This window comes from Aethalodelphis obliquidens, unplaced genomic scaffold (genome assembly GCF_003676395.1).
Source record: "Aethalodelphis obliquidens isolate GAN/ISIS:26980383/991018 unplaced genomic scaffold, ASM367639v1 scaffold10, whole genome shotgun sequence".
NCBI lineage: Eukaryota > Metazoa > Chordata > Mammalia > Artiodactyla > Delphinidae > Aethalodelphis > Aethalodelphis obliquidens.
This window is the reverse complement of record NW_020837954.1, coordinates 245,587-270,835: the sequence shown is the minus strand read 5'-3', so window position 1 is coordinate 270,835 and position 25,249 is coordinate 245,587. Positions and strand designations below refer to the sequence as shown.

Here is a 25,249-nt window from a genome sequence, read left to right as displayed (position 1 = left end):
TCTCCCTCTCATGACGGGTGAGGCCCCGTGATGTGGCCCTTGCCTACCTCTTCCATCTCATTTCCTCCTGCCCTTCTCCTTTCTCACTGAGCTCCTGGCTCAGGCCTCTATAGGGTCCTTTCTCTGCCCTTGGCATGGCTGGTACCTTCTTAGCCTTGAAATCTCAGCTCAGATAGCATTTCCCCAGCGAGCCCTTCTGTGACTTTTGTCCCTAAGGTGGCTGTTCCCCCAACTCCAAGTTAAAGCACGTATTACAATCTGGAGTTCTTTACACTTCCACTTGCTGATGGTTGGGCTCCCCCAACGGGAATGGGGCTTGCTCGGGGCACACCCATCATCTGATGTGTTTGCTCCTCCACGGCAGCAGCTGGCATGTTGTAATGCACAATCAGTGATCGCTGAGTGAATGAATGAATGAATGAGTGAGGTTAGGAGCTGGGAGAGACCTTTGGCAGAGAGGGAGAAATAAGGGGAGGGATCTTGGAGAAGTGCATCAGGGCGGGGCCTGGAGGAGCAGTAAGGGGCTGAGCGGAGCCAGGGGGGTGGGGACTCAGAGTGGGTAAGCCTCAGGGCCAGTGTGCCCCTTGCCTCTCCCCCTCTGCTCTTTGCCCAGGACGTTCTGTGGCCTGCCGGCATGGGATTCACTGGTGCTCAGTAAAGAGAGGGGAGGGGGCTTTGCTGACAATTGATGAGGCTGAGACCAGCAATCAGAGCAGCTTTTAGATACCAAGGACCCGAGCCCCGAGCACAAGCAGGCCTCTCGAAGGAGGAGACTCAGCTTAGACCGGCACCAAGGCTGCGCTCACCTGAGCTGGAGTAGAAGGTCTGGTTGAAGGTGTCTCCGCATCCCAAATCGGTCCTGCTGCTCCAAGCCACGACCCCGTTGCTCTTGGAACCCAAGGCTCCCATGTCTAGCACGGTGCTGTCTGAGCTGAACACCACGGGCCTCGTGACTTGTGACACATTGGCTTGAGATTCAAAATCGGTGTATAAGCAGACGGAGGTGTTGCTGGATTTGGGGCTTCTCAGCAGGTACACGGCAGGGTCGGGGTTCTGGATATCTGTGGACCCAAAAGACACGGGTTAGGAGATGTTCATTTCCCTCCTTGCCCCAACCCAGGCCTGAGTCCAGATGCCAGTGATGGGCAAGAATGGGGCTCTGTAGGTCTGACAAGTCACATTTGTCAGGCTTTAGATGGGAAAGAACATTGTAGACACCAGCAGCTTGCAACAGACGGGACTCAGGGACAGGCACAAACCATGAGTCCTGGCCAAGAGGCCAGCCAGGCTCTTAGTGAATGCTCTCTACCAGGCCCTGCCTGCCGTTCAAGGAAAGCGGAAATGCAGGGCTACTTAAGGATACTGCCCACTCTTCTGCTTAAGGGCACTTCTTCAAAGCTCGGTAGGAATAGTAAGCGACAACATAATTCTGGCAGGACAAAGCAAGCGTAGAAAAGATATCTAGCAGAGCAAACCATACGTCTTAGAATCTGGGGTGGTCTCCCCCACTAAGGTTGGGCATTGACAGGAATGGGAGCTTTACGACAGGCTGGCATGAAGTTGGAAGATCGGTCGCATCACCAGGAGATTTCTCTCACTGATAAAAGTTTTAGATGCTACATCCAAGCCCTGGCTCTACCATTTACTAGATACAAGGCCTTGAGCGATTCACACCAGCTCCTTGAGTGTCAGGAATTTCATCTGTCAAATGCGGATGTTGCCTCATCCACTTTCCTAACCAGGCTATTCTGAGAAGCCATGAGAGTTTCTCCATATGAATTATATTTAATACACTGTGAAATACTGAAATAATTCTAGTAATTGTAGCTCTTGATACTACCAGGAGACTGCCATAATAATGTGCTACCGAGTAATACACAGTTTCTACTCTTCACCCCGCAGGAAGCAGGAGTTGCTGGAGGCTTTTCTTTAGTGTGCTGAGAATGACTCTTTAGTATTTTCATAGGATTTTGTGTCTTTAATGCAACCCTCAGTGTTTATTCTTTCAGACCTCTTGCCCTTGGAGGAGGAAGCAGAGCTCTGCCCAGAGGATTAACACGTTAGGGCCACCCAGAGAGTTTACAGCAGGGTTGCGACAACAGCTTCCTGCCCCTGTGGTTCTCTGCTGCCCCAGCTCCCCACCACGCATGCAAAGTTTTGCAGACCAGTGATGCCTAATGCACCCCACTAGCTGAGCCAGCCAGGGTGGCCTTGGCAATGCAGATATCCAGCTTGACACCAAACCAGGGGCATCAGCCCTTGGCATGGCCTTGGGATGGTGAGTCAAGGCAGAGCTGTCTGTGGTGGGGCTGTCCCTGGAGCAGCAGAGCAAGGGTGGGTCCATGGTCACATGTGAGCAACATCCAAACCTCTGGCTTCAAAGGATTCTGCCTGCTCCCCTCTAATCTCCATCTACCTGTGGGGCTGACATCACTATGGGTTAAGGATCTATGGTGTAAATCTCTTCCTGGGAGGGGAGAGATGGGAAGCCATTAACCAATACCACACTCCAGTGGATCTGTTAGTCATCAGCGGGGGTCATGGGTGGGACTGGGGAGGGGGACATGGAAGGGTGTGGAGGTGCTGAGAGAACGTGGCCTCAAGAAGAAGGCAGAGGCTAAGCTGCCACCAGACACAGGTTGGCCTTAAGGGGGAAGGGGGTTACTGTGGGGGCCAGATGCCCAACTTTGAGTCCTGGTTAAACTCTCACTCAAGTCCTAGTGCCAGGGGGGTGTCAGGCTGGAGAAGGTCTAGACCGCACTGTCCAATGTGATCGTCTTTAGCTACTTGTGGCTATTGAAATTAAGACTAACCAAAATCAAGTAAAATTAACAATTCAGTTACCCATAAACCTTCATTTTAAGAGCTCAGTAGCTACATTTGGGTGATGCCTACTCTATAGGACAGTGCGGAATGACAGAATATTTCCATCGTCATTGAAAGTTCTATTGGACAGCATTGGTCTGGAGTGAGCAATGCTACGGACCATGAGGAAAGGCACCAGGGGCTGAGGGTGAGACTTAAAGCCAACTTGAGTTCTGTGAGGGGTGATACCGGGGCAGGCCCATTGTAGCTCAACTTTGCTAGTGAGAGATCAAAATGAAAGAGCAGTTAGTGAAGTCAGAAGAACTGAGGTGATTTTTAGCCTCTTTCAAGTCTTGTTTTTACCAGTTGATACCCTTTGGGCTTCCCTATGTGCATTTTGGCTGTGGTTTCTCCTGTCCGGCTTCCCTACCCCTGATTTCCTCTCTTACTCACCCTCTCCCCATACTTCAATCTCTTCTTTGAGCTCATCATCCAAACGACTTGTCTAAAACGTGGAGCCGATCGGGTCACTTTTTGTTCAAAATAATTCAGAGCCTCCCTATTGCCTATAGGATGATGCCCACACTTCCTGGCATGACATTGAGGGGCTGCCGTGATCTGGAGAGCTTGAATTTCCTCTCTCAAATCCTTTATATGCCCTATATGAGTACAGCTACACCAAACTCTTCACACGGGCTCCCTGGAATGTAAGCTCTGTGACAGCAAAGGCCTGTCCCTAGATTACTGCTGTGTCCCTGGTCTCTGCCATATACTAGGGGCTCAAGAAATAATTGTTGGATAAACAAGCGGCCTAGTGATGATCGGATTTGCAGAATTTCTGCTAATTAGACCTTTTGGTCAAAAAAGCTGGATACTGATCCCTAAACTTGACTCTTTAAAGCCCCCTTTTACTTTTACGCCCCATGTACCTCTAGTGCGACCTTTTTGTCTGAAAACAAAGAATGAGTCACTGTTAATTTGGAGGGCTTTAGGGGTCCATCTGCCAGAGCCCTGGGAGGAGAGACATCCTGTTTCACCTTAGCAAGATAAACGCCTCCTACCACTGATGACATCTCAGAAGGTAGCCTTAGCAAGACTGGATCAATTTTTCAGTGTGGAAGTCACCTATTCTAGTTCCTAACTGCTCATTTAAATTCGGAACTAACGGCAGAAGCCCATGTCCGAAGGCTTTAGCGCATTAGATCCCCAGGGGCACAGCAGTGATCGAAAGCTCCCCCTTGCCACTAAATCTGTTCTTGGTATTTAGGCACCAGGAACCCAAAATGTGAGTTAGCAGCACTGACTCTGAGTCTGAGTTCCACTGAGGCTCTGGCGAGCGTCAGGAAGCAGTGAGCCTGCGCAGACTTACCGGGAGTAATGGAAACTCTGGTTCCCTTACCACATTGCATCTGGGAGGCAATACCTCCATACCGCTCTGAATGTCTCCATTACAGAGAGCCTAGGTTTCCCCTTCTCTGAGGGATGGGCTCTTACAGCCCACTGAGCAAGAAGGGGGAGGTCTAGGCCACAAGCCGTCCATGGAAAGAGCTGGCCCCTCTCACCTTCACCTCTGGTCTGCATTTCTGAATTGGATTCCCAGTTTGTGGCTGGTCCTGGCCCTAATTGTCTGTAGTCTCTCTCTCTCTCTCTTTTTTTTTAAAGGCTTTGAAGCAAATTTGTATTTATTCAGTTTACCATTTCAGAGAAATATATATTTTAAAAAAAATAATAAAAGTACTATATATGATCTATTATTATTTACTATATACCAAGTTTTGTGATCAATACTGTATTCTCTTGAAGCCTCTAGTATTCCTTTTCTTCATTGTCTATAAAGTTATCTTTGGCTTTCTCTCCATCTAACTTCATTAAGATGTGTTTACTTGGCCAAAATCATGTGCCTTGTTCACTCCCAAGATCATGCCTTCTTTCTTGGTGTTCCTTATGCCTGGAAGTCCCCTCCTGTCCTTGCTCTGCCCAGACAGATCTTACTCTATCCTTCAGACTCAACGAATCCTTTCTACTGCATCAAACCTTCTCCATCTAGGCCAACTTTTCAGCTGGGACTCCATTCCTCTGTATCTCTACTGTGCCTGTTGACATCATCAGCTGGTTGATACTAAAATGTTTTTCAGCTTGCTAAATTTACAATAGTTTGGCCCCTTTGGCTAGTTTTTATACTATTTGGAGACAGGTCAGGCATCTATCTTAGATATCTTCATACTCAGTCTCACATTTTATAGATTGACGGCCACATAGAAGGCATTTAAAATTAGCCACTGAATGACTAGAGTAAAATTTTAATGCGTTTGACCTAGAGAAACACAGATTTTCAAGATCGATAGTGTGGCTTTTCCCGTTCACAGAGGCCTCTGTAAGACAATTAGTTGTAACACCCACAGTTAGCCTTACCATAGTAATACTAATATCTCCGGGGAAAAGATTAGTGACACTGGCCCATGGGGTTGCAAATGGTGCCACCTAGAATGACTCACCAAATATTGCGTTCCTTTCCCAAATGTGTGTTTATCGGTCACTCCTCTGGTATTCACACTGCAGGTGACACCATTACAGAAACTCACTGGCCCTACCTCCTATTTCAGTAGCAGAAACATTGGTCTCTCACAGGGGACGGAGGGTCACAGTCTTCTGAGGTAATACCTTCTGATCTTCTGTGTTGAGACTTTGTCTCTTAATCCTTCCCCTCCTGCCTCATCCTGCTGTAGTGCCCTCGGTTGGAGGTCGTGGTTTCCTTAAACCAAGAATTCAGTAGAGCAGAACCCCCCGCTCAGGGCAGCAGTATCCTGGATCCTCTCGTGAAAGGTCCAGGACTCCTTGCCCATCACCTAACTCATGATTCTTCAGGTTGTGGCCCAAGGATATTTCCTGAGCATTGAGCGCAGGATGAGAGGATTTTCTGGGATGGGTGGAAAGAACCATTTGGGATCCTACAGAAGATAATACCTGGGCTCAACTCAGCATCTTGGACAAAGAAGAATTAGTTGTCAATGTCCACCCTTGCCCCGCATTACTTACTTGGTTGGACACTTAGTCTGGTCCCTGCTCCAAAGTTTAACTTGTTACCACTGCCGAATCCCCACTGAGGGTAAGGTCTTTGCAATAACCTTCCTGATGTTAACCTGCTAAAACCCACCAGACTTGGAGGGCACCATTCTACAAGGCACCCTGGGTCTTTGTTTCTTAGGTTTCATATTTCCCAGGGAAGTCATTCCCCTTTCCCTTTACAATAATGAAGGTTTAGTAATAACAAAACCTTGTTGATGATGATGATAATTATTATTAATATTATTTAGTAAAGCTACCATTTATTGATTACTTGCTGTATGCTGAGTATTGTCTTGTTATGATGTGGGTATTGTCATTTTGCCATTGAGAAAGTGGAGACTTAATTAGCTAGAGATGGTAGAGCCAGACTTTCCCCCAGGTCTGACAGCCTCCCAAGCTGTGCTATGAGCCCCACACCATCCTACCTCCGTGCCTTGTTATATTTGCCATTCAGATAGGGGTCTGGGTCACTTTTACCCTGGGAGTGGTTCAATGCTCTACTAAGCTCCAGAGAGGAAGATTCTGTGAGCAGGTATCCCCACACCATGCTCATTAGTCCATCCACGGGATTTAGCTACCTGCTGCAATAAAAGAGAATTTGTGTTTGCCGTGAACTCATCTCTTTCCCCAAGAGCACTTAGCTAATTTCCTGAATCTTCAGATCATCTGGTGCTGACATTATCTGTTTTGCTTGAAAGCACTGAATATCTGCAACTCTTTTTATGTTTCCGTAAATTATTCCCCTCAGATTTTCATTTCCTCAACTGGCCCTTGGCACTTCTGTCTTTAGTATGAGAAATGGGAACATCTTAAGATACCAGAAGAGTTTGTAGAAATGGAAACGAGTGTTTCCCATATCCTCGAGTTTACCATAAATCATTGCTGGTTTTCTCATAGACAAGTTGTCAGTTACTTTGCCCTGGTCATTTGCACCGTCATACTCACACGGGCGTACGGTCAGCCTGGTCCCCGCTCCAAAGATCAGCTTATTGTAGCCACCAGACAACACACACTAGGAGGGTGCTTTACAAGAACTCTAGCCCCTGGCAGGGTCAGCTTCACTGGGGCAGAAATGTCTCCTGTGCCTGTTTTACAGGCTCCTCCAAAATCCCCCTTTCTCTGGCACAAGAAAAAATTCTGGCCCACTGAGTCCTAATTCCTCAGCTTTCTGTGTAATAATCTCACAGACCTTTCCCTCCTTGCCGGCCTTGAGCAGGTCAGGCCTTCCTGGAGGGTGGATGCCCATTCTGGGTTCCACACTGGAAGTGAAGGAGGACAATTGGAAGGGCCTGGAGAAGAGCCAGGGATTAACCGGGAAATGAATCTTGAGGGAAAATTCACAGCACCGGCAGTAGACGGAAAACCTTGGGTAGGGCTTAATTCATGGAAGGGAGGCCTATGAAAGCTCTCCTTTTAGAAAGCAGTTCTATTAGTCTTTGAAGGGAGAGACAGAGAGAGAGAGACTAATATTGCCATAGGGATATCACATACAATGCACAAGGAGGATTGCTTAACTCTGAAGGTTGTGAGAATCAGGAGTGAGTTATGGATGGGGCCTGAGAATCTATTTCTCTGGAGGGTTCTAAGATTAGGGTTGACATTCATATGGGGACAAAAAAAAACCTCCAAAGTTTGAGAGTAGTTTAGACAAGTCCTTCTCAGTGACAAATTCACAGAACTCTAGTCCTAAGTTTCTCTGCAAAAAAGATTCTAAGCTCAAAGAAGTCTGGAAAACGCTGTATAGCGTATTTCAGTCCTGAAGACCAGCAGTGCACAGTAGCATTTTAAAGGCTCTGAGAAGTCTTACAATAAAGAAATTTAGAGCTTCTTAAACTTACTCGATTCAAGAATTTTTATTCTTAAAACACCCCTTAACCTCTGTGGAACATGTACAGGTTTAGATACACATTCCCTGGAAGTCCCTTTTCTAGTTCAAAGAATTTAAAATGCATCCTAAATTTCAGCCTAATTTTATCCTTAAGCTTTCTGTGTTCTGAATCTGTTTGTTCTCCTACCAACTCCTACGGACACAATTAGGGGCCTCATTAATGCTGATTATTTCTTTCTAATCATTATGAAACAGCTTCATATGTAGCAAATTTTCCTGCCACTGTCAGGAATGGCTCGAGGGCAGATACGTATGCAGTCATTATGCAAGACCACATTGCCCCAACACTTTGCAGGGTTTACCTACTGGGAACAATGGCAACTTTAAAGCCTTTCCCAAATGTGAATTTATTGGTTTTCTTTCCACACACCTTCCTACACACCTTAGAGCTGTGTACTTCAAAGAAAGTTCTGGTCCTAAAGGAGAAAAGTTTCCTTAGAACAAATGGAGAAAAGTTTCCTGGGTGGCGACTCGAGTAGGGACATAGACTTCATGTATTTATCATTAGACCTCTCCTTTTTGCTGCTACACCCCATTTGTGCTGCTTCCCTCTCAGGGTATTGTAGTTCTTATGCCTCTGAATTCTGGTTCTTTAGAAATATGATGGGTTTCAGGCTTTCTAAATGTAGCCTGAACTGACCCAGGGCAGGGAAGAGGCTTTGGTGAAGTGCACAAATGAACAGATAAATATGGAGGAAGTTTTCCCCAGAGAAGTGGGCTTTCGGCCACCCACGCACGTTCAGATGGATTCTGCAATCTCCCAGTTTTGAAATCTAACAACTCTGTTGGAGAATACTTGCTACTGTCTAAACCAATATGTTCTAAACAGTTACTATCCCTCCACTGAAGCCTTCCCTGAGTCTCCCAGCTAGAGGCATTTTTTCAACAATCATTTCTTAGGTGACGCCTTATGCATCAGGCATTGTGCTGGAGTGTGGAGGTGTAAGGATGAATGAGAGAGGGTCTTGACCTCACAGAGCTTATGGTGCAGTGCAGAATGCATGAAAGTACCAGACAACTAGGATAGGAGGTCGGGGATGCCTTCCTTTCTGCTATTCCATCGCAACTTGTGTGTACTTCCACTACAGTGTGGTGACACTGGGCTTAATTGTCTCTTTATATGGATGTTTACCCACTGGGAGATCCTGGATGGCGGGGACTCTGCATTTCCCTCCCTCCCCTCCTCCCTCCTTCTATAGTGCTTAGAATATAATAGTTGCTTGGTAAATATTTGTTGACTGAAAGCCCTCTAATTATTTTAATTCATTTTAAATGCAATCCTGTCCTCTACCTTCTTTTATTAGGACTGTTTCATTTATCTTTTAATTCTGTATAGGTCCATTTTCTAAACCCAGTATTGTTTTTTTTTTTTTGCGGTACATGGGCCTCTCACTGTTGTGGCCTCTCCCGTTGCAGAGCACAGGCTCCGGATGCGCAGGCTCAGCGGCCATGGCTCACGGGCCCAGCCCGTGAAAACTAGATGGTAACAAAAATATTTTTTTTTGGCATAATCAGTCATGATTTCTGATAAAGTTCTTTTGTCTCAAAGGAATCTAGAAATGGCAAAAGAGTCTGCCTCTGTAATGATGAAAAGGCCAGGCCCCATTGGCAATTACTACTTTTAGAAAATAAACCGCTGTTGAGCTAGTGGCTGGGAATTCAAATTTCAAAACATTCAAGCCTCATGAAGAATCATGAGAAATTAGCTCGGGAAGTGCAGACTCAACATCTAAGAAAGCCGAGTAGGGACTTTCTGTGTCTTTGGCTGAAGTCTAAGGTCAGGCACTTACTTGGATGCACTTGGAGTCTTGTTCCACTCCCGAAAGTGAGTGTTCTGCTGCTTGTGTCCACACCCTGGTACAATGCAGTACAAATACCTGCCCTCTGCCACCCAGGGCGGCTGCCTGCGCTTCACACCTCCCGCCCCACATTTACAGCCTTCACTCTTGGGAATGGAGCTTTTGAACAGGCTGTTCCATGTTTTTTTTTTGCCGTACGCGGGCCTCTCACTGTTGTGGTCTCCCCCGTCGCGGAGCACAGGCTCCAGACGCGCAGGCTCAGCGGCCATGGCTCACGAGCCCAGCCGCTCCGCAGCATGTGGGATCTTCCCGGACCGGGGCACGAACCCGCGTCCCCTGCATCGGCAGGCGGACTCTCAACCACTGCGCCACCAGGGAAGCCCTGTTCCATCGTTTTGATGATAAATTTCTCTCTGTGTCACTTTATGCCCAATAATCAGTCCCCCTAGGTTTCTGCTTCCCTCCCTGCCATACCTGCATCCTACCAACCCCATTCAATGACTTTACTCATCTCTTCAGAAACGCTAAGTCCTGGACCAAAGCTGCCATGGTCACCATGGCAAGAAGGCTCAGGATAGGCAAACCAAGGACCAGACAGGTAGCCTTTGAGGTCTGGGGTCTTCCTTCACAGAGTGCAGGAGGGACAGTGGTGGCGGTGTGGTGGCATGGTTAACAGTAAGGCCTTGGAGTCAAATAGATTAGAGTTAAATTCTAGCCCTATTATTCCTAGCTGTGTGATCTTGGGCAAGCTACTTGCCCCAAGCCTCTGTTTCTTCATCTGTAAAATAGGCCTAATACCAGCTACCTAGCATTAGGATGGATGTGAGCACTGAATGAGAAATTCTTTGAAGGACAGAGTATAGTCACTGGCACATGTCAGGCATTGAGTAAATAGTAGCTAATAATATGGTGGTTCCCAGCAATGCTTTCCACTGAGGGAAGGGATGAGGCTTCTTGTAGCCAGAGGAGACCTGTCCCTGCCGCACCACCCTCTCCAGCACCCCAGGGTGCCTCAGCATTCTGGTTGGGATGCTGTCATGTGCAACAGATATCTCATGGATCCAAAGGGACGTGGCGAGAGATTCTCAGCCATGGGGTTGAAGGGCAGGATGGCCCCTTGGCTGCCAAGAAGACAGTTCTGCTTCAGAAACCTAACCAAGAGTGAAGCCTCTTTTCTCAAACCTTGGTGGTTTGTCCTCTGCACGCACTGTGCAAAACCCTTGTCCAGCACAGCCTCAATCATTTCATTAGACCTGACACAATGGTAAGTTACTCCCAGACAGCAAAGGGCTCTTTCACGATGGAGCAGCCCAGTCACAGACTCCCTCATTTTCCATCATATATCCTCTGTCTACAAAATATCCCTTGACCGTTTCTATAATACTCACATGGATGAACAACAAGCCTGGTCCCTCTTCCAAATATAAGTCCATAGTTTCTTCCTGATACACACAGCGAGGAAAGCCTTTGCTAAAACCAGTCTCACGTGACCTCCCTCTACCTATTGCTCCAGTGGTTGGGGCAACAATCTGGGGAAACACTGGCCAATGCCCCCAGAGTTGCAGGAATCTCCCACAGCTGTCCTGGAACCCTGAGCCGAGGGGTGGTGATGGGAGCCAGGGACTGGGGACTAGAAGAGCTCCTCACCTCCTCTACCCAGGAGAAAACACACGCTCCTGTCAGTGGAGAAGCAGGGCAGCAACTCCCCAGCAGCCATACCTCCAGCACCACCCTGCTTGCCTCTGCTACTCTTTTGTTAGATACAAGTGCTCCCAGGATGGGCGGCAAAGGAGATTTTTATATTATTCAATATATTGTCAGTGGAGATGCTGAGAGGAAGGGAGGGTGGAAGAAACAAGGGGCACACGAAGGTTTGACGCAGTGAGCTTCTAAGGACGTTAGGGGTGGCATTGATGGAGGACATGCCCTCCTCCCTCCCATGGACATAAGAAGTTGTCCGGTACCTGTGGGGTAGGAAGAGCGGTGGGTGGGGGAGGGGTCATATGTCCAGGAGGATCCCGGCTCACTTACTTGGTGTGACCAATACTCGAGTCCCCTTTCCAAAAGTGAATCTGTTCCCATAATCACACTCTGGGAAAGTGCATTACAAAAAGGTCCTGGGTTTGCCCACCCTCTCATGGAAGACACACACGCTTCCCAGTAGCTCTAAAAGCTGGGATCCTGGGAAGGCTGATCCTAACCTTTTCCTTCTGATGGGTGCTCTAAGCACAGGAGGGAGATTCCCTAGTGGCTGTAGCAGCTTCAGCCCTGATGCTACCCATCACCTCCATTTTCCTCATCACAGCCATCAACAAACAGCCTCTGGCTATTTCTCCTCTGGGAAACACAGAACCTTTACAAAACTTGGTGAAAAAACTGCCTCCTACATAGGCCGGGTGGGTGTACGTGTATCTAAAGATACCAGGCAGTGGAACTTCCCTCGCAGTGGTTAAGAATCCACCTGCCAATGCAGGGGACACGGGTTCGATCCCTGGTCCAGGAAGCTGCAGAGCAACTAAGCCCAGGTGCCACAACTACTGAGCCTGCGCTCTAGAGCCCACGAGCCACAACTACTGAAGCCCGTGTGCCACAACTACTGAGCCTGTGAGCCACAACTACTGAAGCCCGTACGCCACAACTACTGAGCCTGTGAGCCACAACTACTGAGCCTGTGCTCTAGAGCCCACGAGCCACAACTACTGAAGCCCGTGTGCCACAACTACTGAGCCTGTGCTCTAGAGCCCTCAAGTCACAACTACTGAAGCCCGTGCACCTAGAGCCCGTGCTCCGCAACAAGAGAAGCCACCACAACGAGAAGCCCGCGCACCACAATGAAGAGTAGCCCCCGCTTGCCACAACTAAAGAAAGCCCATGCGCAGCAACGAAGACCCAATGCAGCCAAAATAAATAAATAAATAAATAAATAGGTAAGTAAATTTAAAAAAAAAAAGAAAAAAGAAGAAAGATACCAGGCAGCAGCCTGCATTTTCCCACCTCAGCTGCCCCGCCTGAGACGAAGGCGCCATTGCCTTAGGGGAATATGCAAAAATGTATTTTTCACTTTGCCAGAAAGAGTAGGAGCAAGAGCATTTCCAGCAAGCCAGGCCAGGGCACATGCTAAAAACATGCCTCAGCGTGACTCAGAGTCACCGCATCCTCTCTGGGGCTGAGCGAGGTTTCTGGGTGACTCACGCCTGACTCATTCCTGTTTCTACTCTTTCTATCCTAAGTCAAGGCTGCTTTCTGTCAAGGGGCCTTTCTGTCAAGAAAGTCAAACATCTCAGCAGATAACAATCTTAAATCCTTTTCCGGAAACACAGGGGTGGAATCCTGCTTGCTCTCTGCCAGGGAATATGGACTGTCCGTTGTCACTGCTGTCCTGTCTCCAGTCAGTAGGGTCCCAGGTCCTGCACATGACCACACACAGCACACTGCTTGGTGCACCCACATATAAATTGTTATTAGACTTTTAACAGATGAGTGTTTTGTTTTTCTGACAAGACTGGAAGTTCTTGAGAGCAAGAACCACATCATACGCTTCTTCTTTTCTTGGTTTGTTTGTTTCATTTTAAACCACCTATGGCCCCTGGCTTGATGATACTCAATAAGCACTTACTGAGTTGAACTGACTTTTACCGTCCATAATTATTGGGACAAGAAGGCCAGTTTTGCGAGAGGTTAAAAGCTAAGTATACTTTTGGTAAATGTGAGCTGCAAAACCTAAGTGCTTAGGCAGGGAAAAACCAAGGAAGCAACTCAAAGAGATAATCAGGAGGCAGCATAACAACCACGACATCGTGAAGTTCCTATGGACCCTCAGCAGAGAGGGGGCAACTGAATGAACAAGTACTTGACTGCAAAGGAAACTCAAACATTTGTCTCCTGATACCTTGACATTGATTCTCCTTAAAGAGTAAAACGAATAATATGGCAGAAAAAATATATTCCGAGTTAGCAGCATTGTTATGATCAATAATAACAAAACAGTAGTGGTAATAATAATAATGATGATGTGACAATAATAATAATAATCATCATCACAATATTCTATTATAGACCAGAGCAAACGCTACATATATAAATATAAACCCAATGCTGGAGGTGGGGTTACACATTTCCGGAGAGCTGACTTACTTGGGCTGATCAAAAGTTGGGTGCCAGTTCCAAATACGAATTTCTGATAACCTGTGTTCACACTCTGACATAACTCTATACAAAATGGTACCCTATAACTGGGCCAACTCTATACAAATGGTGCCCTATAGCTGGACTACAGCCGGGGATTCCTGAGTCACACACAAGTTAGTCACTAAGCATGTTCCCAAGTTTGCGTACATGCGCCAAAGTGGGAAGAGGCGTGTAATTTTACTCTTTAACCTTCATTTCTAAGACCATTGGAAGATGACAAGAAATAAGTCACAACTCAATAGGAAATCCTGCTTTGTATGCAGTAGATTATATAAAAAATGTCATGAATATTCAGGTTGAAAAAGCCATTTATGTAATTACAGAGTTTCAGTTCTAGACGGGCCCTAGGGTAGTTATGTCCATGCACACTTACTAAGTGTTTACTACATGTTTCTGGCATGAATGAGGCTCGTGGATACATATAATGCAACATTACCATCACCAAACTATTTTCTTACTTAAATAGCAGACAAAACCCTTGGGGGAAAATCAGTGAAAACAGATATCCTTCAACTGTAATAAAAATCAGGCTATTTCAAGGAACTTACTTGCTTCAACAAATAGCCTTGTTCCTGTCCCGAAGACAAATTTGGAGCCTCCACTATTTCCCACAGTGATTTGTGTTGTGACAAAATATTCTGCTTCCTTTTCCTTCCTTTTTTTTTTTTTTTTTTTTTTTTTGCGGTACGCTGGCCTCTCACTGTTGTGGCCTCTCCCGTTGCGGAGCACAGGCTCAGCGGCCATGGCTCACGGGCCGAGCCGCTCCGCGGCATGTGGGATCTTCCCAGACCGGGGCACGAACCTGTGTCCCCTGAATCGGCAGGCGGACTCTCAACCACTGTGCCACCAGGGAAGCCCCCTTCCATTTTTTAACCATAGCTGTGAAACAGGCCCAGGGAGCCTATGGGAAGGTGCTCATAATAAGGAGCAATTTTTTATATTCTCCCAGTAAATCCATCTGGTTTCTTCCTATTCATGAACAATCTCATACCTCCTACCTACTGGAAGGGTTAGTTCACCAAACAGTAGTCATGGAATATGGCCCAGGGACCAGGATCCCCACGTTTTCATCCCAGCCCTAGTTCTCACTGATTTCATGATAATGGACAATTCAACCAACCTCTCTGGGTCTTAATTTCTTCACTGGAAAAAAAAAGGTTTGGATTTCCCTTTCAGAGCTAAAGTTCTATGATCCAGCAATGTCCAAAGTGTACTCAATGTTGCATATTTCTATAACTCACAAATGAGTCAGGCACTTATAGATGGGTTACACTGGACACTGGTCTGCATGGGGAAAATACAAGAAATTGTGAGGGGAAGGGAGAGTCAGAATAAGGAGGTGGCTGCTGCCAGCTCTTCTGTCTCCTCTCCTGTTGGGGTAATTCTCCCAGCAGCCCCTGTACTACTTGTTTCCTCATTAAAAAGGGAAGAGAACGCTTTAGATTTGGGGCATCCAAGTCAAGATTTCCCAAAGCTCCATGTCTCAAGTCATGGCAGTATCTAAGAATGGAAAAGATAAATTCCATGTATTTCCTTACTAACTCTGATTGGCATCCTCTCTCATTTCTAGGTAAGCCCTGGCACAGGGTCTGTGACATAATGTAGTAGAAAGAGTAAGCTTTGAGATCAGGCAGACAGACCGTGGTTTGAATCTAGACCCTTCCACTCACTAACCCTGGGATCTTGGGCAGTTACTTCTCTGAGCCTCAGTTTCCTTTTCTGTAAAATAGGAATACTGTTCCTTGATCCATAGTTGTTTGAAGATAAACAGCACTGTCTGTCATGCCCCTAGTATCGTATCTACACATCATAGAAACTGAGGTGGTGGTTATGATTTATACGTTAAGTTAAATGATTGATTAACAAGGTTTCTTTTAGTGTTATAAAACTTGTTTGTGAAATAGCCATGAGTCCACACCCTTGGGTTGTATAAACTCTAGGATGGTGTAGGAGTAAGAATCACAGATTTTGAGGGCTTCCACCCTCTCATCTCACAATGGAAGAGTCTGAGGCACACAGAGGGGCAATGACTTGTTCAGCGTCACACCGCCTGTTGGGGCTCAGTCAAATCTAGAACTCTAGACTGCAACCAGAAGCCCTGGGCTCCTTTCTCTGCACTTCACTGACTCTTCTTGAATAATGTTTAGTGCAAAGGGACATAATCTCTGGAATGAACTTGGTAGGGCTTATTTGGGGCATAGGTCAAGTGACCTTGAATAGTCTCCTGCAATGAGTCTCAGAATCAATGGCAGTGGAAGTAGAAAAGTTCTATTAGATCATGGCCATGCAATTTTCTGCTCTTCTGCTTTTTTCCTCTTTCTGGCTCCATTTAGCTCAATTCTAGTGCTAAAAACTCTAATACTGGACAGAGCTTCTGTCAGCCTCACATCTTGGGAAAAGTCTTAATAGCTTGCTAAATTCTAACTTAAAGAAAATGTTCTTGGACAGTCTTTGAATATTTTCATTAATTTATCTGGGTGCCACAATTCTTAATACTTCAGCACTAGATTATGGTTAATTATAAATAAGATTATAATTATAATTATATAATTCCAAATATAAATTTGGAATTATATATATTAATAATTGGAATATATTCCAAATATATATAGTTCCAAATTATAAATAAGATTATGGTTAATTATAAATAAATAATTTTTGTCATATTACAAATGACAAAAATAACATCTCCTTTTCTCCCATTCACTGTCACTGGAATACATTTTGTAGTTACCTTAGAACTGCACACTTACTCAGCTCCACTTTTAGCCAGGTGCCTTTCCCAAAGGTGAGTTTGTTTGCTCCTCCCCATGAGTCCCACAGTGTCCCATGCCTCACAATAAACTCCCTCTGTCACTTCACACCTTTTCCTGACTTACCCTGATGAGTTAGAAAATACTTAAGATTTAATATAGCTATTTGACTTATTCATATGAGAAAAAAGCTCCCCCCACCCCAAATGGAATAAATTCATAGGCTGCTGGTGCCAGGAGGGCAGAGGGGTCATCAACCAGACCTACTTCCCCTTTCATAGAGGAGAAAACTGAGGCCTAGAGGCAAGGGATCTGCTCCAAGTTACACTGCTAGTTGGTAGCAGAGACAAAAACACGGGTCTGTTTGATTCTCAATCTAGTATTTTTTCCTTCTCCACCACACACTGAATGTACTGTGTTGCTTACTATATTCACTTCTTCCCTTTGGCCGGGAAACTTGATTTTTCTGGGTATTTGATTTCAATTAAACAAGCACTTACTCTGTAAAAGGACCATATTAGACACTTCATGGTATATAACAGGAACCTCTGCTCTTAAGGATCTTTCAATTTTAATAGGCAGATCTTCTCAGTAATGAAAGAATTCTGTAGCTGTATGTGTCACAGATTGTCCAAGACTCCTCAGCTAGATTGGGGATATGGGGGGAAAAGGAATGGGAGGGATGCCTGGGGTGAGGCTACAGTCTAGTCTTTTAACAGGAAGCCAGGCTATTTCTGGAGAAACCAGGTTTGTCTTAATTATCTGGGTATTACTCTGTATTCCATCCTACCTAGCAAATTAGTTCTACTAATTCAACTAATTCAACTTCTAATCCTACTAATCCAACTCTTCTGTTGGTTATTTTCATTTTTCAAAGTGCTCCATGAAGGCTCAACCTTAAATTCATAGGTCAACTGATAAAACAAGGATGATGCATCCACAAGGGTAAAACACAGAAATTACATGTAGAAGTCTTAAACCAGAGAATGAGAAAACAGGAGTGGGATTGGGTCGACATTTACCTGGAGAGACCAGAAGCATAGTCCCCTTTCCAAAAGTAAGTTTGCTGTATCCTGAGTTCACACTATGGCAACCCCCCATACAAAAATGGCCTGCAGTGTTGGGTCTTTCAACCTCTGATCGCTTACGGAAGGGAAAGAAGACCAGCATTTATGGAGAACCTACACATGGCAAGTGGGTTGACAATCGCTATATATCACCTTGCCTTATTTGGGCCGTTAACTGTGCCATGAACTCTGATATTATTGTCCTTATTTTACAAATGGAAAACAGGTGATGTGGGGTTAAGCACACTGAACCAGCACTGCTACACAAGTACCCTGGAGACATGAGACTTTTTGGCATAGGACAGATACATGTTAGGAGGAACTATGAGTGAGGAATGCTTCTCCTCCTTCCTATGAGATTGAGATTGCAGCTGTATTGGGGTTAATTCTCTTGCTAGAACCAGACATTAGACCTCTAGTGACAGTGATGCCCTGAACTCCAGCGTATCCTCCATCACACAATCATTTCCTGAGACATGAAAACATTTTCATCAATCTTCCGGTTGTTCCCTTGATACTCTACTCACCAGCCCTGACCAGCAGTCTTGTCCCGCTCCCAAAGATCCACGTATAGCCTCCACCCTTCCCACAGTGTTTCTTAGTCAGCCAAAAACACCCACAAGCCCACACACCCTTCGCATACCCAAGACTGAGAGATACAGCCCTTTCGCCTATGAAGGGGACCACATCTTAACTTTCTTTTTACATTCCACATAACACACAGGCCATTCAACTCAAATATGGGCATTTATTGTGCAACACTTAAAATGAAGCCTCTCTCTCCTCATTGCTCTGGGTCTGTCACCACCAAAGTTGTGATTTTCAACTCTATGCATCCCGCAGATGTATCTAGTCCTTTTGTCTCCATCACACTTATCAATTTTTAGGTTTCTGCCATAGTGTCTCTCCTAGTTTTAACTTCATTGAGTGACAGCTTCCTGCTCCTACAGTCAACTTATTTTGCAGACTTAGGCCTAGTGGTAGCCTGGTTACTTACTCGAGTCCTATTCTGTCCCCAAAGCCAGGCGTCCTGATTAAAGGGCACCAGCTCTGCTTCAGGTCTGGTAAAAAACACTACTTGCCTTCTCTTTGGTTCTTATGCTCTGCAAATTTACTGTTTTCAATTGGCCTCATGGGTAGTATCTTGGCTTTCTTTTCTATTAAGAAAGAACACAACTTGGATGGAATAAAACTATTATAATGTTAAGGGTTGGATGAGGGATCTTTCTATAATATCTTTATTTAAATCTTCTGAAAATGGCCATAAAAGGCCTATTACATCCCCGTTATGTGCTCCAAATGTCACAATCTGAGAGGCAACAACACAAGTAAGGAGAAGTGCTTAGGAATTTAGACTTACTTGGGGTGACTTGAAGCGTTGTTCCAGTTCCAAAGGTAACCTTTAGGTTACCCCCAGAATTCACACTGCATTTCAGGCCTTTACAGAATGGTTTCCTTTCTGCCATTCTCATGTGGGTGACATGTGAGTCTCGGTACGTCAGTAGAAGAGAGAGTGGTTTTTACCCATGCCTATGGCTACAGATCCACACGAAAATAGCTCTTCTACTAAGAATCTACATATTCTCTTCATGTTGAAAGAATTATACTAGCTGTCCTAGCTTTTTCTTTTTGTTCTGAAAACAAATAATCATGATATTTTAGAGGTGTATAGCATTTACTAGTTTCTAAAATACTTTCATATCCATTAGCTTATTTTATCTTTAAAAAAACTTATGAGGTGAGATGAAATATTTTCATTTTACAGGTGAAGAAATTGTGGCTCAGATGCACCGATCAAGCCAGGATTAGAAGGACAAGCAGTGTTCAGGCAAACTTTGCCTTTTTCATTATGATCCACTCTCTGACTGAGCTGTTTCAGTCTGTTATTTCTGGTTCATCGACACTACTATTTTTCCTCCACAGTTAGATCTTTCTGGCCTCTGTGCCATTACTTTAACATTTCTTTCTATTTCAGAATGCACTTAAATCCACATAAACCATGCATTTCTTGATATCTGGGCCCTACAAATACCGCAGTAAGTTCAATAGGTCTCAGTCACCACATTAAGCCTCCTACTTCAGTGACATATTGTCTACTTACTGGGTTTTATTGATAATCCTGTCCCAGTCCCATAGATGAATGTATTATAAATCACAGCACCGTGCTGCCTGACAAGAATTCCTGAGCTATCTTGATAATAGATTAATGTGATTAGCATGTATCTATCCTCCTTCCTGGGAACTCTGGCTGGGATTTCCCCCTTTTTCTATTATTGAAATAAAAGACTAAGCCATGGAGTTAAGCCTCTGAAAGCCTCTTTTCAGAGCACAATAGAATGGGTGGAGGGGAACGCCTGAGAAGAGTCCAGCTGATGGTCTTTAGACAACTCTGACACATTTCCTTCAAAAATTTCACCAAGTCATCTTGTTTTACCAGCCAAAGCATATCAGCTTTGATTCCCATTTTTTACTTAGGAATCAATTCCTGTACACGAGCTCATTTTACCAGTGGTTAGAAAATTGCTCCTATCCCTGTAGGTAATCTTTCTTTCTTTTATCAGTTTAGTGTGTATTAAAAAATTTGTGAAAATGGGGTGGGACAGGGGTATGGTTGGAGTATTAGACACGAGGGACAGCATCTGTTTTTTTCATTTTGTTTTGATGGCTTTCATCACTAAACCCCAGTACTCCTTGAGTTAAAGAATAAGGAGACATTTAATCATGTGTGCAATGTAAGTCTGCAGGATAAGTTCAGGCATTATGACCAATAATAACCAGGTACTTACTGGAACATACTGATACGGTGGTTCCTTTCCCAAAGACCAACACATTTCCTGTCTGGTAGGCACAGTGAAACGAGGCCCTGCAAATACCCTGATTACCTGTTCACTGCCTCCAATGTGTATATAACTACAAACAATGGACACTTGTATTCTGTCCTTGCCTTTGGCAAGGAACTAACTCAGTGAGCTCTCAGTGTTTGGGAATGCAACAGTAAAGCTCTGTTACTTTGTGAGGAGAGGGTAGATGGGGGTGTGTCCTCCACTTACTCAGTAACTATTCACTGAACACCTCCATGTGTAAGGCACTGTGCTAGGCGCTGGGATAGAGCAGAAAGCTGCTAGGACGCTGTCCCAGTCCTCGTGGCACTTACAGTCTATTGGGAGGCACACAGAAACAAATCCATAGATAATACAATATCAAGTGATGAAAGTGCAGGAATAAATCAGGCTGGATAACAGGCTGTGTTTAAATCAGGCTGTGTTTGGTGGCTCGTTAGAATGGTTGGGCAAGAAGGGTCTCTCTGAGGAGGTGATATTATCTGAAGTGAGATCCGAGCGTGGAGGAATGAATCATCACCTCTATTTACAGATAAGCCAATAGAGGGCCTGAAAGATCAAAGCCTGGCTCCGAATCACACAGTGTCAAGGACGGCCATGGACGCTTAGATCATGCCTTCTCTCTGTTGAAGTACTAGATCTAGTTCTACCATGTAAATTCCTGGTTAGGAAAGACAAAATGAGACAGAGGTTCTTCCAAAGTGACTTTGGGATGTTATCTGGGTAATTGGAAACTGTGGCACTGGCCGTTGAGGCATCCAGGTTGTAAGAGGAGGCCAACTGGAAGAGAAGGTGTTAGCATCTAAGAGTGTTTTTCTGATGGCTTTTCTGATGGAGCTGGCCACTGAGATGGGGAGACTTCTTCCATCCTGTTTCCCTATTAAGTTGGCAAGCAATGCAATCCATTGCCCAGCAAAATGAGCTCTTACATTTATGATGGGGAGGATACAGGGAGAGCTCTGCTCCCCACTAAACCTGAATAAACCAAGGACATTTGGCAGTCCACTTAAATGAACAAAAAAGCCTGTTACGTGTCTCAGTAACTAACTGAATTCAAATTTCATGGCAATACTTACTAAGATTCACCTTTAACGTGGTCCCCCTTCCAAAAACCAGCTTCAGGCTGCTTGAAAACCCCACAGGGATCTATTCCACCACAAAAACCAAAGTGAGCTTCATTTTCAAGCACAGGAATTCTCCCAGGTTCTCTCACTTGGTTGAAACCCAGGTCAGCACCAAGCACATATTTAGGTAAACTCAAGAAAAGTCTTAAACTCATACATTCTTTGGAATGGTAGGAAACCTCCGAAACCATTTCCTACAAGCTCACAACCTCAAGCATTTCTCTCCCAAGTGATCTCAGGTTTTGATGATCTCCAGGGACAGTCTTAGTCACCAATTCTCACGTTCTGTTTTCTCATAACTAGAAAGGTTCACCTTATATCCAAATTCAACCGTTTCTCTGCCATAGCCAAGATCCATGAAGCTTTTTCATCCTCAAGTTTACCCTCAAATGGAATTTTTCATAAAATCTGACTCTCAAAAAAATCACGAATCACCTGACTGCCCATACTTTTCAAAGAGATTTCACATACATTATCTCATGTGAGTCTTACAAAATCCTTTGAGCTAGACAGAGCTGGAATCATAATCTCCATGTCATAGATGAACTGGGGCTTAGAGAGCTTCCCATGGACGCATGGTTGGTGAGTGGCTGAGCAAGATCCATCGTCTTTTGGCCCCGGGTTGAATGCCTTAATGATTTATTTGTACACGTTCACGTATTGATCATATCCCCTTAGCTTTCAAGTATCTCTCCCTTCTTTATTCTCTTCCTTAATGAAAAGGACAATATCGTCAACAACAAAAACAATATCCACCCCCTTCCTCAAAAAAAAATAAATAAATAAATAAAGCACTCTAAACAAACCTCCAGCTCAACTTTTTCAGAGCAATGTCTTTTTAATCCTCACACACTTTCTGTGAGCCGGGAGATAAGAATTACCACTATTTCAGTTGCATTAATTGGGAAAACTGAGGGCCAGAGGAGATAGATCAGAATGATGGTTATAGAGGCTGCAGCCTGATACAGACAGCAATATACTGAACCTTAGAACACATGGGTCCTGGCCCTGCTATTGTGACCACATTCAAATCGCTTAACCACTCTGAATAGAGAGAATCATCGCTTTCCACCTTCCTCTGCCTTGTGGGACAATCAGACAAAAGATGTGAAGAAATAAGGAAAGTGCCTTAATTGTTTTCCTTTTCTTAAGAAGACAGACCCTAAAAAATATCAAGATGGCGATATCCTTTACCCACACTGAATTTGTGCATACCTACGTGCTTATGCATAAGAGCAACACTACACATTTCTAAGGCAAGTTTGAGACAGATTCATGTGCGCCAACACAGCGCATTCAGTTTAAAATTGATGGCTAGGCTCCGGCTTCAATGCTGGAAACAGAACAGTGGCTCAAGAGCTGGTACTCACTCGGCTTGACTAACATCCTGGTTCCTCCTCCAAAGGTTAGCTTGTTCCCCGCAGAGCTGGCCACACAGTGATTTGAGGCCCAGCAAAAGCCACAGGGACCAAGGAAATCACACTCCATAGATGCCTGTCGAAGGCCCTGTCCTATGGCCATGGCAAAGTGGAGGGCTTGTGATGGTTAAGGTAATCCTGTCTCCCAGTGCTGTGCACACTTTGTAGAGATGGAATGCTTGTCCCTGGGCACGTATTTGGGTCTCACCCCTTCATATATTTACTTACTTCTCTGCTTTGGCTGTTTGGACCTGGATCTGTGAGTGAGGATAATAGGTGTCAACCATAAACTCACTCAGGGGCCCATTTGACCATTTGTAACCCACAAAGGAACCTGAGAACAGGAAGCCCTGTAAGCTCAGGGAGACTTCAGGGTCAGGCTGGTCATATATCCAGCGTGGAAATGCTGATGAACTCACCCATACACAGGCATGCACGCCGTTAGCATCTCTATATTCAATTTAGTGCACAGGGAAGAGCCCAAAGAGAGGAAGGATACTTTAGTCTTGGGTCCACCCAGGCCCTCCAAGCTGCTGCGTGCTGTGGATCAGCTTTACTTTCCTTGGTCCAAGTTTCAGAGCCAGACCCCCTCCAGCTATTCTAGAGCCCATTCATTGGTGAGGCTTGTACTAAGGAAACTGGGAGGAGGCTTCTCGGGGAAAGTTTACAGAATATGATGGAGAGGTCATTCCTGATAAGAAAGGAGTTGATGGAGCCTCTGATAGGGAGATGGCTGAGAATCACAGGACTCCAGAAAAATAACCCTGGTAACTCTGTACCTCAATCTGGCATGCCCAGCCTGGGTTGAGGGCCACATCCTTCCCCACGCGTTGGGTGTGGACCAGAGCAGGTGTTTCGGGATGCCTCACACTCTCTAGTGGGGTTGCCCTTCTCCTTTGCCTTTAGTGCGAACACATACAGTCTCCTCTCAGATTCTCAAGTTCCTGAAAGTGACGCTAGGTGGTCTTGACCTTCCTTCCGCTTCCCCATCCCTGTCTAACTAAGAAGGAGGGTCCTCCAGTAGCAGCAATATACATATTCCCTAAGACATTTCCCTAAGTCTTCCCTAAGACTTTCCCTTTAGTCCCTAAAGACTAAGGATATTCATTCATCTCCCTTTCCAATTTCTTCACAGTACTGTTTCCCTGGAGTAGAAAACAACCCACTCACCAGGCTGTACAGTTAGCTGAGTTCCTTTTCCAAAGTAGAGCCTCCCCAGGCCTGAGTCTATCGACACAGTGCTGGGCCCCTTTACATGAACTTGGTCCTAATGTTCCCCATCACTCTCTCCCCTGCCCTGGGGGACAGGGTTGAAAATTCACCTTCATCCTCTTTAAGTGTCTTTAAGTCTTTTTTCTTGTGCAGCCGACAGTCTGAGCGGGACAGTCAGATCTCAGAGGCTATCTCTCAGGGGACAAATGGTCTGGGCTAACAATAGTCTTCCACCAGCAGAGGCCCTCTCCCGTCAGAAAGCAATTACATGGCCTTTTGAGAGTGTTTAAATTGGAAGGAACTTTGCTTCCCTGGCCCTATTTCCCAGTATAAAAGGCTGCTCACTTACTTGGATTGTCATTGTGTTTGGATCCCTTTCCAAAGCTGAACTTGTGAAAACTTTGATAGACTAGTTCTGTCCTCTGCAAAATCACCCCATTTCCCTCATTCAACCTCTGGTCGTCCCTCCAGGCATTTTTTCCTCTTCTTTCTTTTTTTCTTCCTGATATGGCCCTTTATTTTCCCATTTATGGCTCTGGGAGATCATACCCCACTATCTTCTAGGTATAAATATCCCAAATAGGCTTTAGCTGATGAATAATTCAACGACATATTTCTTTGGCTATCAAAATAATAAAAATAGAAGAAACAGGTCTGAGCTCACCTTCTCATCCTCTAGGCTGGAGTCATGAGATCTTAGCGCTTAGCATTGAAAGGGAGCCCAGAGATGATTCAGTCCAATATCTAAAGTAGCATAGAAATCCCTTCTACAACATCAGATAGTCAGCCTAAAGGACCCAGCGTGCAGATCTCCAAGAAGAAAGAGTCCTGCACTTCACAAAGCAGCCTTTCCACTGCAGACCGGTTCCCCTTGTTTAACAAGATTGTACAGGAGGCTGAGACACATATCCTTTCAGCCACTGGTACTAACCCCTTTCCTTGTCTAAATGGCAGTTCTTCAAATATTTGGAAAGAGTTATGTCTCATCTTAATACAACCCAGTGACTTTTGGGGGGGACCTGAGATAATTTCAGATAGCTAGCTTGGTTTTTATCTGACCGTAAAGCCCATGCTCTCAACAAATTTATC

At 45.1% G+C, this 25,249-nt stretch overlaps 1 protein-coding gene and 1 gene segment (V, D, J or C); one reads left to right on the top strand and one right to left on the bottom strand.

Annotated features, from left to right (window-relative positions):
- Nucleotides 1-19,864, top strand: part of DAD1 (defender against cell death 1) — a 55,310-nt gene extending 35,446 nt beyond the window's left edge. The window contains exon 3 of the mRNA XM_027110762.1: nucleotides 19,332-19,864. The gene's annotated coding sequence lies outside the window, so the exon portion shown is untranslated. The remainder of the gene's footprint in view (nucleotides 1-19,331) is intronic.
- LOC113622549 (T-cell receptor alpha chain C region-like) overlaps nucleotides 1-25,249 on the bottom strand; it is a 50,637-nt gene that overhangs the window by 3,140 nt on the left and 22,248 nt on the right. The window contains 1 exon segment of the C gene segment in view: nucleotides 807-1,061. Coding sequence covers nucleotides 807-1,061 — 255 coding nt within the window.